The sequence below is a fragment of the Haliaeetus albicilla genome, chromosome 7 (assembly GCF_947461875.1).
Source record: "Haliaeetus albicilla chromosome 7, bHalAlb1.1, whole genome shotgun sequence".
Lineage (NCBI taxonomy): Eukaryota > Metazoa > Chordata > Aves > Accipitriformes > Accipitridae > Haliaeetus > Haliaeetus albicilla.
Window position 1 is genome coordinate 33,365,802 of NC_091489.1, and position 14,872 is coordinate 33,380,673.

Sequence of the window (14,872 nt, forward strand, 5' to 3'; positions counted from 1 at the left end):
TCTGTTTTAGCGGAAGAAGTCAGTAAAACCGGAGCCTCTCGTCGGACGGAGGGGGGGGGAAGAGGGAGGTTCGCAGAGCAAGCGCGCCACAGCAGCAACCCCGGAGCCTGCAGCCGCGGCTCTGGAAGCACGCCGCCGCCCCGGTGCATTCAACAAACCCCGCGTTACCGGCGGCCGAGCGTACGCGCGCCCGGGGAGGAATCCGCCCCGACGCTCCTCCCCCGCACCTCCCCTTTCCCCTCCGCTCCCTCCGCCCGGCCCGCGGCCGCCCCACGCCGCCGCGCGCGCGGAGCCCGCGCCCGTTAACGGCCCCCCGCCCGCCCCCCCGCCCCCCGCGGCCCCGCGCGCGCCCGGCCCCCGGCCCCCGGCCCGCCGCCCCTACCTTCGTGGTGGAAGCTGCGGACGGTGTTGGCGCGGCTGGCGGCCCTCTCCAGCGGGTAGCCGAGGGCGGGCGGCTGCCCCAGCTGCTGGCCCGCGTGCAGGCGGTAGAGGTCCAGCATGTAGGGGGGGATGACGACGTCCTTGCCGGGGCTGGGCCGCCGCTTCAGCCCGAACATGTGGAGCAGGCGCAGCTCGAACTCGCTGAGGAGGTCCTCGGGGCGCTGCGCGGCCGAGGCGGCGCGGCCCGGCTCGCTGAAGCGCCGCCGGCCCACCTCCGGCATGAGGCCGGCCGCGCCGCCCAGCAGCACCTGGCAGAGCAGCAGCGCCAGGAGGGAGCGGGTCGCGGCAACCATGATCAACCTGCGCGGAGGAGGAGGCGATGGGAACCAGTCAGCGCGGACACCGCGCCGGGGGAGCGCACCGCGGGGGGGGGGGGGGGAGCGGCGGCGGACGGGGACGGTCCGCAGGTGGGTCCCACCCCAGCGCCCGGCCTGGCCCCCGCGGTGGGGCGAGGCGAGGCGCGGGCCATGGCGAGCGGCCCCCGCCGCGGCCCGGCCGGCACCCGGCGGGGCGGGCGCGGAGGAGCCCCCCGCGGGGCCCCGTCGGGCCGCTTCAGGTGCTCGGCGGCGGCGGAGCGAGGCACGAAAATCCCCGTGGCAGGAGATCAAAGGGGACGGGGCGGGGGAGCGGAGCGGGGCGATCCGCAACAAAGGAGCGCGGAGGTGAAGGGGAAGAGGGGGCGGCCGCTGTCAGCGCGGCGGGGGCACCGCCGGGGCCGGGCCGCTGCCCTCGGCGGGGCGCAGGTGTGCGCCGGGACGGGACGGGCCTCCCGCCGCCGGGACCGCTCCGCGGGGAAAGCGCCCGGCGCCGGGATAGGGAAGGGGCGGCTGCCCAGCCGACGCGCAAAGCGACCTCCCTGCTGCGCTCCCGTCCCGACCCCCGCGCTTCGCCCCCCACCCCCGGCCGAGCCGCGGGGGCTCGGGGCCGGCTCCGCTTCCCCCGCGCCGGGGCTGCGCGGCGGGGCAGAACGGAGAGAAGGGGAGGGAGAGCTATTTTCCCTCGGCGGAGTGGAAGAAGGGGTAGGAGGAAAATAAAAATCCTGCTAGGTCCTTAGCCAAACCCACGGAATGATATTCTGCCCCGTGAAACTCTGCGCTGGATTATTATTACTATTATTATTATTATTATTAGTGTCCCGTCCCCCCTCTCTCTTCCAGAGCACTAGCACCTCCGCCGTGGCCCACGGAGTCATCCTCCTGCGGAGAAGGCTTTCAGCGGATCGGTGACCGCCGGAGTTATACCTGTGTGCAGCAGCAGGGGTTGTGTCTGCAGGAGGGTTTTCTGCTCTCGGGGTGTTTTTCCCGCATCACTTGGTGTTACTCCAAACTTCGCTGCTGCTCCTCTACAGCTGCCGAGCAGAAAATAGAAGTTCCCTGAAGTACAGTCCGCCTCAGAAACATACTTTTAGCAGCTGGTTGAGGAGGCAGAAGGCAAGTCCCGGCCAGGGAAGGGCTTCTCCCTTTTAAAAGCAGCGATCGAAAAGTTGTTGCTTCTTCTTCTTCTTCCTCCTCCTCCGCCGCCTCCTCCTCCTCGCGTGTGTGTGCCTGTGCCTGCCCCTGCCCGTGTAGGGGTCCCTATGTGTCTATGGAGTTAAAAGGCTCCTTTTAAAAAATGTCCTTTGCATCACCCGCATCAGACAGATGGACATTTACTGAGACTCCCGCAGCAACATTAAGATGAAGCTTGACTTTTCTCCGCTCCCTTAAAAAGAAAGAAGAAAGGAGGGAGGAGAGAGGGAAAAAAAAAAAAAAGGGTGGGGAGTAGCCTGCTGCCGGCCCGCGTGGAGCGGCCGCGCTAGGGGACAGCGCCGGCTGCCCCGCCGGCCCGCCCGCCTCCCGCCCCGCACCGCACCATTGCCGGGGGTGGCCGGCCGCCGCCGGGGCTTTTTGTTGCGCGGCGATGTCACGACCCCGGAGGCTCGCGGGCCCGCGCCAATCACAGCCGCCCTGTGGGAGCGGGCTGCGGCCCCGCACGGCTTTTAAAGGAGACGCCGCCTCCCTCCCTCGTTCCTTCCCTCCCTCCCTCCTCCCTCGCCCGCTCCCTCCCTCGCCCGACCGGCCGCGCCGCGGCTGCCCGCCCGCCCGCGCCCGGGTCGCGGTGCCGCCGGCCTTCGCGCCGGGACGAGGGATGGGGCGGGCGTCCCCGTCCCGTTAAGCTGTGGCACCGGCCCCCGATCCGGTGTGGGAAGCGCCGCCGGAGCGGTCCCGCGTTCTGCCCCGGGCGGCCGCGCTCCGCCGCCAGCACGGCGCGGCGCGGCCGCCCGGAGCGGGACGCGGGACCCGGGACCGGGCCGGGCCAAACAATGACCCATTGTGCGGCCCCGAGCGCACCCGGGCCCGCCGCCGCAAATCGGATTAGCGCCGTGCCCCGGACGGCCGGGGCTGCCGGGGTGGTAAGGTGTGAAGGTCACGTAAGGTATCGGGAGAATCCCGGTGCTTTAAAAGCAGTTTAAATATATATGTGTGTATGTACGTACATATATATACACTTACTTATTTTCCTACCCCGGCCAGCAGCAGAGCGCGGGAGCCTGCTGCCCGACCCCGGCCTCGCCGGTGGCGCGTCCCGCAGCCCAGCCGCGGGGCGAGGGCTGGCAGCCCGGGGGTTTCCTCGGTCTCCTCCCCGAAAGACAAGCGTCCGGGCTCGGGAGGAGGCTCCTCCCGGAGGGCGGCTGCGGTGCATCCGACTGCGGGCTCAGCCCCGGCCGGCCCTGCGGACAGCAGAGGGTTTGGTGTTTTGGGGTGGTTGGTTTTTTTTTTTAAGATGTGGCTGCCCTCCAGTGGTGGAAATGCGGCGGATCTCCGGCCCCGAACCGGCAACCCCATCACAAACCACCCTCCGCCTGCCCGCGACCCCTCGCCTCCGCCCGGCACCTGCCCCGGGGCCGGGTCGCGCTCGGGCCGGGGCCGGTGGCGGCGGGGCGGGCGCCCAGCCGTGCCCCCGCCGGTGCTCCCCTGGTTTGCAGCCGCGGGAGCCCGTCGCGGGCCCGGCATCGCGTACAGCTGCGTACAGGCACAGGGGAGGACAGAGGTGGCAGGGATGAAGAAGGCAGGCCCGTGCTCAGCGGGATCGGGCTCTCAATCCCGGCTACGTCCCTCACACCCTTTGCCAATATTGGCAAATCTAATCCCGACACGATTTAGGAATTTGGGGGTAGGGATGCATCCTTTGCCCCATCTCCGGCTTGTCTGCTTGGGCTCTGTGGTAGGGCCTGGCCCTTCTTGCACAGGTATGCGACACCGAGCAGTTTAGGGTCCCCATCAAAGCCGAAGCCATTGCACGCCATCATTAGCCAGGGTCCCAGTGGCAGCCCAGGCTCCTTCTCGGCAAGGTGAGCGCCCTGTGCTGCACCTCCTCTTCCAAATACCTCTCAGGGGCTTCATTTGCAAAAGACACAGACAGCCTTTGACACCTTGAATTACTGCGGAGGAGGATTTAAAGCAATAACAACCGAGACAGCTCCATTACCAGCTCCTCCTTTGGGAGCGGCCTTTTCCCTCCATCTTACGACTTTCCAACGTAGGAAAACCACCGATTTGAGGCAGGAATTCAGCACGTCTGGACTGGAATAGTTCCTCCTGTGGACCCTTTCCTTTTGGCCTTCCTATCACGTTAGAATGACTTCAGCTATACTGGCAAAATGTCGCTGGAGGATGAGGTGAACACACGGGGAGTACATACCAGTGCAACAAACCACCTTAGAACTACACCAATGTAATTAAAGAGCTGGTAAAGCTCCTTCATACCAACAGCTCCAAACACTTGTTAACCTGATTTTTGCTCGCCGCCACACATACAGTGGGAGAGGTGACACAGAATGAGGTGAAATCCTTCAAAAGTTTAGTTACTTCTCCGTTGCATTCCAGCACAGATAATGTTTAATTTTATGACTTCCTGCAAGTCTTTAGCATGAACTGAAAGTGCGTGCAATGTGACTTCAGGGTATGCCAATTATGTAAATCAGCACTAAAATAACAATGGCAACGTAGTTTACACATCACTGACATTAAATGAGCACTTCAACTTCTAATTGCTATTCCAATTCAATCTGTAGTGGGTCATGCCAGGAAAAAGTCATTTCTTGCCTCAACACTTACTCCCTGTGCCTGGAGCATAGGCTGTACTGTATGCCCAGCTTCACGTTATCTCCAGGAGCTTTCTATATTAGGATGATGAGCCTTATAAGGGAGAAATGTGTTTGTGGTTGTTCTGAAGGCCAGCATATACTCTGGTCTGATATCAAGAGGGTCTTGTAGGTTTGCCCCTCTCTGATTTTAAACAGAAATAGGCTCTCACAGTCTTCTGTTCTCATGACCATAAACCACATTTCCCCTTCTAGTTTGTCATCTCTCAGTCTAGTTAGATCAGGAGCTGCTGGGGCAGTAACTCTGCCTTCCCATCTGTTTCCATGAGGTCCCAACAAGACAATGCCGAAGCACTTATAATACATTCCCTGAGTGCACTGGCACTCACACCAGAACCTCAGCTGTGCCCCAGCAGCTTCCCCATGCTGCCAGCCCCACATAGAATTTTCTCACTGAGGCAGGTCTGTCTCCCTTTCAGCCAGTACCCTGGTGCATATGGGGAACAAGGCCCTCAAAGTGTCATCCATGAAGGTCTGGTTACGGTTCATGCCTCATCAGCACACCCACTGACTAAATACCTCTCTGCAGAGCCTGCTGCCTTTGAATACTGCATTCAGGCCTGCTCCCACTGCATCCCTAGCATCAGCGCACCGGAGGTCACATGCTGAGAAGCATCTTTATCATGATAGAGAGCATTAGAGACAGGTGTATTTAGGTATAACAAATGCAGCACCTGGTCTGTGGAGTGCAAACATGCCAGGACCTGCCCACCCAGACTTCCAGCTCCCCAAATGAGCCTTTGCAGCAGGCATAACACCCTTGTCCCCTTCCCACCCCTACAGCTGTGCAGCAGTGCACCTGAGATAAAGAAACCGAAGCTCAGCTGGCCGTGTTTCCTGGTGCTGCAATTCCTTACAACCTCTGTGAAACTGGGGACTCTAGTGGTACATCGGCTAAAGATCCAGCCCCATTGTGCTGGGCTCCCACAATGTCATTTCATTTTACGGAGTTACTTTCCAGATCAAGCCTGCTCTTCAGCTAAACTCCCGTCAGAGAGAGAAACCACCATTTACACTGAAAAGATCTGGTGCAGATGTGGGGTTTTAGGAAACCTGACTGTGAATATCTGTTAATCTTCTTTGTGAAACTTCATTTCCCTGCTCCTGAACTTTGTATAGTTGACTGGACTGATTAATTTCTTTCTTCTTTCCCATGTGCACTCTCTTTTTTTTTTTCTTGAGGTTTTTTTTGGTTTAGTGGGGTTTTTTGAGAGGTGTTGAGCCAGTAAACACTCAGCTAGTGGCACCTGCTGCTAAGGTTTCAGATCCAGGTGTTCCTTTCCAGGACCCAAACACAGCTGACAGATCTCAACTTCAGGTATTGTTGGGTTTTCTTAGTAAAATGATAGGAAAGTGTCCAAAAGGATAGGTTTTACAACACAGTGAGAGTCCTTTTTCAAGACTAGAGGAGGGAAGAAGAAAATCTTCCCCCCCCCCCAGCATTTTTTTCGTACAAATACTATACTAAATCACATTTATATACTGCCACCATGTAGGGTCTTTTTTTCCAACCTGGTTAAATTGCAGCCATCATTGTTGATGGCTACAGGCAGAAGACTTCAGCTGGAAGACCTAGATGAGAAATGCTCACTAGGGTCTCTGACCTGAACTTGTAATCCTTAAAAAAGACCTAATTTCTGTCTAGTTAGAAACACAGGTCTCCAGAAATACTCCCATCCCTATGCACATTGATAGTCAACAGTTCTACTGCTCATTTCAGCAGACCAGTTAGACCAATGCTAAGCAATTTTGAAAATGCCCACTTTAGACCACTGCCCCCTAGATATGGTAAGTATGTGAGACATGAAATATTAATAGTAGTGAGCTTTTTTATAGATTCACATTTTAGTAAATAAACCTCTTGATAAAAATCTGTGCTGAAGTATGAAACATATACATGGTATGGCATCAAATGCTAGAGGGGCGACTTCTGAAAATGAGTTAAGATGTGTTAGTGATGTTGAGGTTTTGACTTCATAATGGGTGGAGATTATCTGAAAGCTTTTCTGTTCCTGAACTGTGCTTCCTGTTGGCATCTGTGTGAATATAATGTGTGGCCATTCTTTAAAATATTACTTAATACTGTTTTCTGAAGATGTATTTGTCTTTTGGTGGTTTGTCTTTTAACATCTATCAATTGTCTCTGCTGCACAGCCTGTCTCCCGTTCCATGAAGAATGGATTCTCACCCGAGAAGATAATTTACAAGATGGTGATTTGTTTTTGAAGAGGGGAAAGGCAGTTTATTCAGAAATGTCCGTTTCTTTCTTATTCACCTTTGCTGACATCTGGCAGCTCTTCAAAGCTGTTGCTCTGTTTCACAGTGAGTCTCAATTTCATTCATCAAATCTCCACTTTCCTTCCATCATAGTGGCAGGGAAGTTGGTATTTATCAGGAAATACAGTGCAGACCTGGTATTTTCTATGTTTCCGTAAGTCTCCATTGCTAGTGAATGATAACAGTTCCTCCTAATAGTGTTATGTCTGCAAATACAGGCTGCAGTAAGCAGTTCACGTGGCTGTGCAACTTCTAAATTGTAAGACAAATTCCTACAGTTTGTAATACTATTGCTCGGGAAAGAGGAAAAAGGGAGGCTAACATGATAACCTTTATTTTACTGTTTTCACCTTGATGCTACAAAGTTCCAAATTTCAAAATCCAGTATTTGACCTATGGCTTTTATCATTAAGAGGTGAAAAAAATGCCATAACGCCTCTGTATAGCCTGAAGAACAACCAAGTCATCACCAGACAGGTTCCTAGGCACCACCACCATTTATGTACATTTAATTATGTGCAGTATGAATAGTCACAGACTGTCAGGCTAGGGAGATTCAGTAGGCAGTGAACTGACTAAGATTCAGGAGACCTCCTTTTTCTGTCCTCCCCTTTGTGCCCCTGTTTTCCCACCTTCAAAATGGGGATGATCATGCTGACCCCCACTTGTAAGTCCCTGCAAGACCTTCAAGTAAAAGCACCAAGAGTTAGGCTCTGCTATTGTTTGGGGATAAATACTAGGTTAATGCCAATAGTAATCTCAAATATCTGGAATCCCAGGGCTCAATCTTGCCTTAAAGACAGTGGCAAAATTCCTGCTGGTTTTGGTGGTATAGGCTCACTCATATGTTTAAGTGATGAAGAGACAGGGATGCTGACTATTCCGGTCAGAAGATTTGGAGCAAAGAGGGATTTTTTTAAATTATATAAGTCTTGTTAGGAAGACAATGAGGTGAGGGTGTTCCTCCACATAAAAGAAAAATGGCTGCGTCATAGATGGTCCACTTCAGGAGCTTATAATTTCATCACTGCAGAGATACTGACGTCAAGTAAAATGGAGGATAATATAAAGTTACGCATATTGCCTTAAGAAGTGCATATTTTAGCAGTGAAACTGGATAATGTTTTGCTATTAAAATAAAATAAAAGCAAGTGTGACGTTCTGTTTAAGCAGATTGTGTGTATGAAGGCTTTATTGTAGCTGCAGATTTAGGGCATATGAAAAGGTTTTCTGTGCTCAGTTGCAGGATGAAAAACATTGCATCATCAGGCATTCTTGTACTCTAACACTTCTTTGCCAGTATGCCTTTGATAATGAACGCTTGCAATTTTATTTTCTGGTGTAAAGTCATGTTTTCTCAGGTCATTATCATTCCAATTTTTAAATATCCTCTTAAAACTAGACAGAACTACAGAAAGTAATAGTAAAGCTTTGTGCCTGCTCTGTGGCATGTGCTCAGCACAAGCGATCAGCTGCTGCACCTGCTTCATGCTGGGAGTAAAGCTATTTGCAAGTTGCTTTCAATTACATCCCTTGTTCCCAGCTCTGCCTGGTTTTGAGAGAAGCTCTGATGGGCACAGGTCTCAGTTCAATCACCACCCTGCAACTTTTATTTGGTAGCTTGTTTGCTTGTGTGCTACAAAATTTCCTGACTGGGAGGGGTCTTAGGAGAACAACATCCTTTGACCATTCCCAGGCTGTTGTCTGCTCCAGCGGCCTTCCAGAAACCACGCTCTAAAGTGCAGAAACGGATTATTAGCAGCACACATTGAACTGCTTCAAGGTATCGTTTATACCTGGAACATCTGTAGCCTCTGTATTTGGCTTCCCCATTCCTCTCCAAGAGGAGGGAGAACTGCTCCCTCCATTTTACAGAAGGGGAAAAAGGGCAGAAAGTGGTGAAAGGCTGTTTTTCTAAGAGGTGTACAGGGGCCCAAAGATCTATATAGGTCACACTGAGATTTTTGGCGATGCATAATCAGGTTAGACCCAGTTTTGGGGTTAAACTCCCAAAACTTCAGTGAGATGTTAAGCACTCAGCTCATGTAGACATTTTTGAAAAGCCCAACACCAAATCTATTACCCAATAGTTTCCTGACAAATTCCTGCAGTGCCTTGTCCACGGTTCTTACTGCAACCCATAAATCCTAGCAGGAATATAATAATCTCATTCAACTATGGAGGAAAGCTCTGATCTTGTAAGTCTATCTGCACTGAAAAGAGAGGGATTTTTACAACCCTGGTCAGGACGACAAAGATACTGGTTAGGGTATCAACAAACAGATTTGTTCCCAAACTGGATCAGTCACCATAGCAGAGGTGTGCAGTGAATTCCCTCACTTGCTATGCCATCACCTCCTCCCTTTTGCTTTTCTTCAGGGCCACTGCAGGATGGGTGTTGTACAGCCAACCTGCTTAGCACTTTGGGAAAGCCTGGGCCGATCTTTATATTCCTTAATACCTTTAACTACCTTCCCTCGCCATGCCTCAGCTTCCTGCTTTTTTCTGAAATTTGCAATGACCTATCTACCCTTAGTTTACGTGCTTGTAAAACTAAGTACATCCTTCAGCCTGTTCAGGATTAGGCTGAAAAAGCAGTACCATAAAACATTCATGATCTGCAGCATTATCCAATTACTAATTCCATTATTCCCATCAATTCTGCCTTCTCTAACTGGACTTATGCAACCTTGTATTACTGTAGGAGATTTGCGCTTTCTTATATTTTCTGTTTTCTATACAGTATTGATGTGTATAGACTCAGTAAACATTCATATCCACTTCATGTGGGTATACTAAACATTGAATACACTCCTTTCATCAGCCATGGAATAAACTCCTTTCAAATAAATCAAAATACTAAACAAACAAACAAGCTGGGGAACCATGGAATAAATGCCATTTATTTTGCACCTTTGACCCTCTCACTTGCTCTCTGCTCCCCTGTGTACATCCCAAGCCTCTGCATACAGCCCTAACAGCCACTGGGTTTTGAAAAAGAAAAAGGAACTGCCCCAGAATTTCTCCTGCCCTTTGTTTGCCACAAAAGGCAGCCAGCACATGAATCAGGAAAGAAGCAAGACTACCGCAAGACCAAAATTGCTACCTCAAATAATTTTAAACAGACTGAATGGATTCTGTAAGTGCTGGTTCAGATGCTCACACAGCCTAGGAAGAACCCTGAGGACCTAAAAATTAAGTTTGTGAATAAATCCTTGAAAAATCAGGGCCACTCTGTCCATACCAGTGGAAAACTGAAATTCCAAGTTGTGCAATCGAATGTGACGTTCATTTCTGCAGCTGGTGGGAAAATAGTTTCCTTACAAAATAAATTTAATAAAAAGTAGACTGTTTTGTATCTGTTTTTTCCCTAAGCAACTTCTAAAATGTCAGACATTAATATTAAGGAACTTTGATAAATTAAAAAAATACACCACTGTAATAATATGTAAATATTATTTTTTCCTTCCTTCCTTCCTTCCTTCCATTCATTCATTTACAATATTGGACATGGTCTGATAGAACAAGCTGAATTTACCAGGGCCAAAACTGTAAAAAAGCATTTCTACAAACTCTCCAAATTAATATATACATATACGATAAAATAAAGGTTTATTTCCCTTAAGCCAAAGTGATTTCACAGCTAGCCTGACTGAAAGCCATTTGCACCACATGGCAGCTGTACACATATTTTACATGTTTGCTTTCATTAGAAATAATGAATTCTAATTTAATTAGAAATACAAAATTCCTCTACACTGGATCATGATGATAGCTTCTATTTGAAATATTTCTCCTGTATTTAAAAAGCCTTTTAGGTTCTTGGATTGAAAATCCCCACTATACAGAAGAGCTAGGGTAGCTCCTATGCATCATGTAAGTTAGGCCATAAAATCTGGGCAAAGTAGCATGCAGGCCCTGTGCTGGTCTGCTGTGTACGTATGAATTTTAATGACTGCACATCTCAGCTGTATTGCTGCAACAAGCTGTATGTGTGGCTATGTAGACTTGCTACAAGAATTGATTGCTTTTGCTACTAACTCCAAAGCAATAACAAAAGGCAGGAATTGAAGACTTCATTGATGTGTTTGGTCTTAGGGCTCATGGGAAGTTGTGCGTTGTCTGATTTATCCAGCCTGCAGGCAAATGATGTGTACAAGCTACCTAGGTAACTCAAACAGATGCTGCTAATATTACGGTGCGTTGTCAGTCCCAACACATTGGGTATCAGCTATTGCAGCAGTTAGCTTTAGGGTCTAAGGTCCATCTCTTTGGCTTTTGATCTGCTCTGTGGCTTTCCCAAAACCCCATGTGGAAAGGAGGCTCCTGAGCTACCACATGGTGATCATTTAAATTAAACACTTCTAAGCAGACCAGCAGATTAGCAGAAAGAATATCCCCACTGTGTTCAGGGAAATAGTATTTTTCAGTGACCCTCAGGAGGCGTGTAACTGCTCCTGGCAATCCCTTCATTAACCATGCTACTGACAAAGGGGTTTGTAATACCACTGCTTAGACATAAACAATGTAATCAACCCAAGAAAGCCTAAATAAACCACCCGAATGAGGAAGCTTTAGAGCTTTTCTCTTATTGTGATATTTCATGTTCTAAAAGCAGAAAAAACCTCAGCATCAGATCCCATCTTAAGGGGGAAAATGAAGCCCCAAGTTAAGTGTAAGGAAGCGAATCCTCACCTCACTCTTACTAGGCCAGTGGTGTGTAGCATGGGCATTTGGCACTGCAGCTTGGGAGGCTTCAGTCACCATGCTCGGCTCGCAAAGCCAACACAAGGCAAGGCTTTCAGGCCAGAAACTGGGGTTCAGGGGGCTGAGTGCCTCCAGTTTCTCCCCAGTTTATCGAAACTGCAACTCTTCCTTCACTTGTGTTGAAGGTACTATTTACAACCACCTTAGGGCGTTAACTAGCAATCCAGGTCCAGCAATACCAAAGCAACCTGTCATATCACTGCCCAAGCTCAAAGACATGACAAAAAATGTACTGTATTCCTCACTTCCTTCCCTTCCCTTCCAACAGCACATGGCTTTGTGTTCCTCCTGGGCCCCCTGCATTTCCCGAGAAGCAAAATCCTCTTCTTCCAAAGCCCAGGGCAAAATTCCATGGGAGCAAGCTAGACCCACAGCCCTGTTTGTATCTCTTCCTCTAAGGCTACATCTCTACTAGTAAATTAAGTGTGCCTGGGAACATTCCTGGGCACGGAGGCCAGCTGGCATGGAAAAGCCTGCTTCACTGCTAGCTTCCGCACCAGGGTGGCTGCATGCAAACTGCTGCTTGGGGATGGTCCCAGGAATGTTAAAACAAACCATGGCTAGAAACCATTTGGGAGAGAGCTTCTTGGCGTGACCCAAAAAGCATACCAGAAGTGTCCTGACAGTACAACCAGTCACTGGCTTTTGGCTGGGCCCAAAATTGTTCCCAGGCACTGCTTTATTTACCAGCATGGGTGTAGCCCAAGGCCATGCTTACCTCTGCCTGCCCAGGTACCATGAGGAGGATGCAGGACTAGATTAACAGTGTCATCACTTCAGTCAGCTGATGGTGATTTCATACACTTGTTGAACACACCTTTTATCTATACAGAAGTTGTTGATAAGAGAGCGTTTAAAGCAGCCTAGAGGGGAAACCACTTTAAAGCGGAGTTGCATTGATCCACAGAGCAGCTCTGGGGCAGGCCTGTACCGAAACAGGGTGGGATCCCAAGATGCTGCTGAGCTGTGGTGAGGCAAGAGGACTCCCAAGGACTCGTGCAGGGCCGTGGCCTGTGCTCAGCCATTCCCACAGAGGGGCTGAAGGAGATTTGCTGCAAATTGTGCACAGGCTTGCCAGGATCTATGGAGCTCTACATTGGCACGCTAATGGCATGTACCACAACATAGTTTTGCATTGCATTTGGTCCACAAGCCGGTCCAAACTGGCACCTGACTTGTGACTGGCACCCTATTTATCAGGGTGTCACGCTATGGTCATAAACCCTGTTCTGGTTGCAGGGAGCAGTGAAAGGGATTGCCTTTTCCTCCCACATCCTCACTGAGGGGTAGTGCCTCCTCCACTTCACATGCACAACTGCTGCCTAACTCAGGTCTTCCCATATGCTCCAAGTTAGGATAAAACTTCTCCATGCATTTAAGCTAACCAACTATTTTTCCTGGACCATGTTAGGGAGCAATTGTATGTGCTGTTCTGCTGGCAGGTGAAAGGGGAGTGGCAGCTCCAGGGAGGGGGAAAGGAGCAAGGACGAGCAGCTGCCTTGGCAGAAAGCACTGATCAGAAAGCACTGATGCCAGCTGAGGATGTGCGACCACCACCATTTTGGGCAGGTTTTTCTCTCAGTCTTTTTTTAAAAACAGCTCAGTGGTGGGAGTGAATATGTTTTTATCCAGTTCACCAGACAAACACATGGTCCCAAATCCCCCCCCCAATACCAATCTGTCCACTAGAGACAATTTCTCAGTCACACCTCATTCAAGTTTTATTCCTTCACTATCAAGCCATAAACTGGGCAGAAGATATCAGTGATCTCCACCTGTGCCTGAGGCTTCTGCGCAACCAAGGTGAAACCACTTCTCCCATATATACTGTAGCTCGATAACACCTTGTTTGGGTTCAGGCTTTGCATTTCCAGTGGCCAATCTACCCCAGAGATGAAGGCCCCTTCCCTCCTCTCTCCATCTGCCCTTTGTTCAGCACAGAAACATTCTCAAGCAAGCCCAGCTGCCAAGAATGCAGTCCCAAGCAACTCAGTTGATCAAAGCACAGGCTGCCACCGTCCCTCCCTTCGGATACCTCCTTCCCAGCCCCAGCCACCCAGCCCCACTCCATCTCTTCTGCTAAAACTACTGCTCCTGCACTACACAGGTTCATAGAGCTGGTTTGTCTGAAAAGTAATCCCTTCTTTGAGCATGTACACAGCACTTCACTTAGTGGAGACCTGATCTCAGTTAGAACTTCTACATTACAAATACATTCTTTCCCTTTATATTTAAATGAAATGTAAATTCATTTAATAATTAAATCTCAGCTAAAATCTTTAACTTGTAAACCATGATTTAAAAATCTGTAGGAGCCACATTCCCTTCCCTGCCATAGCTGAAAGTACAGTAGCTAACTTTTCAGCTAACATTGTTTTGTTCAAAATCAAATGAGGTTCATATTAAGCCTCCAAAAGGAAATCATGATTGATGATCTGGCCTGCCCAACTACAATTCCTTTAGTAACAAAAATATTTTGTAAGTTCATTTATTATTGAGATCAAGCAATGAGTCTGGAGCTACATAAAATGGTTCCAATTAGATTCAAGTAATTGCCATTTTGAGTGAACATAAGCTTTTCTCAATTAAAAAAAGGGCAATAAAAGCTCAAGTAAGCTCACATCTGAGATTTAAGCCTTCAAAGCTTTTTCTGCCTCTTTTTCCCCCCCTCTTTTTTTTTTTTTTTTTTTTTTTTTTTTTTTAGCATGAGAGAGACACATACACACAGGAGGATGGGGGGAGGAGGAACAAGGATGTATGAAAAAAGAGGAGTGATTTTCCCAAGCTGATTTCTCTTCCTGGGTGACCGAGTCTCCCTGGGAATGCTGCCCATGTGATCTGCACGAACTGGATCAGCAACAGCGCGAGAACGAAGAGCTTCTGCAGCATCATTAAAATAAGTGGCAAAGGGGGGAAAAGCCAGCAAAGCACAAGTTTAATAATCTCACTGAAATCCTCCTGCAGACAAGGGATAAGTGTCTTCTCCTGCAGCAGCAGCTTCAGAACAAATGTTGGAGCATGTAGTAAATGAAAACAATTTCAGCGCAGCAGCAGCTGCATCCCTAAAGCAGCTGAATTAGTCAACTCGACAGAAAAATGTTTCATATGCTCATGAAGGCACTTCCTCAGAGCCACTGAGACTGACTCCAGAGCAGAAAGCACTCAGGTGCCCCTTAATACTGAGATTTAGGATCCCAGCTCAGAGTTAAATCCCAGGCCTATGCATGCTTTTCATGCCGTGCT

The 14,872-nt window shown here is 49.9% G+C and overlaps 1 protein-coding gene and 1 long non-coding RNA gene across 6 annotated transcripts in view; one reads left to right on the forward strand and one right to left on the reverse strand.

Annotated features, from left to right (window-relative positions):
* The window catches only part of BMP2 (bone morphogenetic protein 2), a 107,156-nt gene extending 104,806 nt beyond the window's left edge, over positions 1-2,350 (reverse strand). For all 5 annotated transcript variants that reach the window (XR_011325476.1, XR_011325477.1, XM_069787599.1 and 2 more), the window contains exons 1-2: positions 1,683-2,350; positions 383-741 (exon numbers count right to left, since the gene is read on the reverse strand). Coding sequence is in view for 3 of the 5 variants with exons in the window: in XM_069787599.1 (XP_069643700.1) it covers positions 383-734 (352 nt within the window). In the remaining 2 variants the exon portion in view is untranslated. The remainder of the gene's footprint in view (positions 1-382; positions 742-1,682) is intronic.
* On the forward strand, positions 669-1,824 carry LOC138686128 (uncharacterized). Its single transcript, XR_011325478.1, has 2 exons — positions 669-770; positions 1,599-1,824. It is a non-coding gene; the product is annotated as an uncharacterized lncRNA (long non-coding RNA).
* Positions 2,351-14,872: the final 12,522 nt, after the last annotated feature.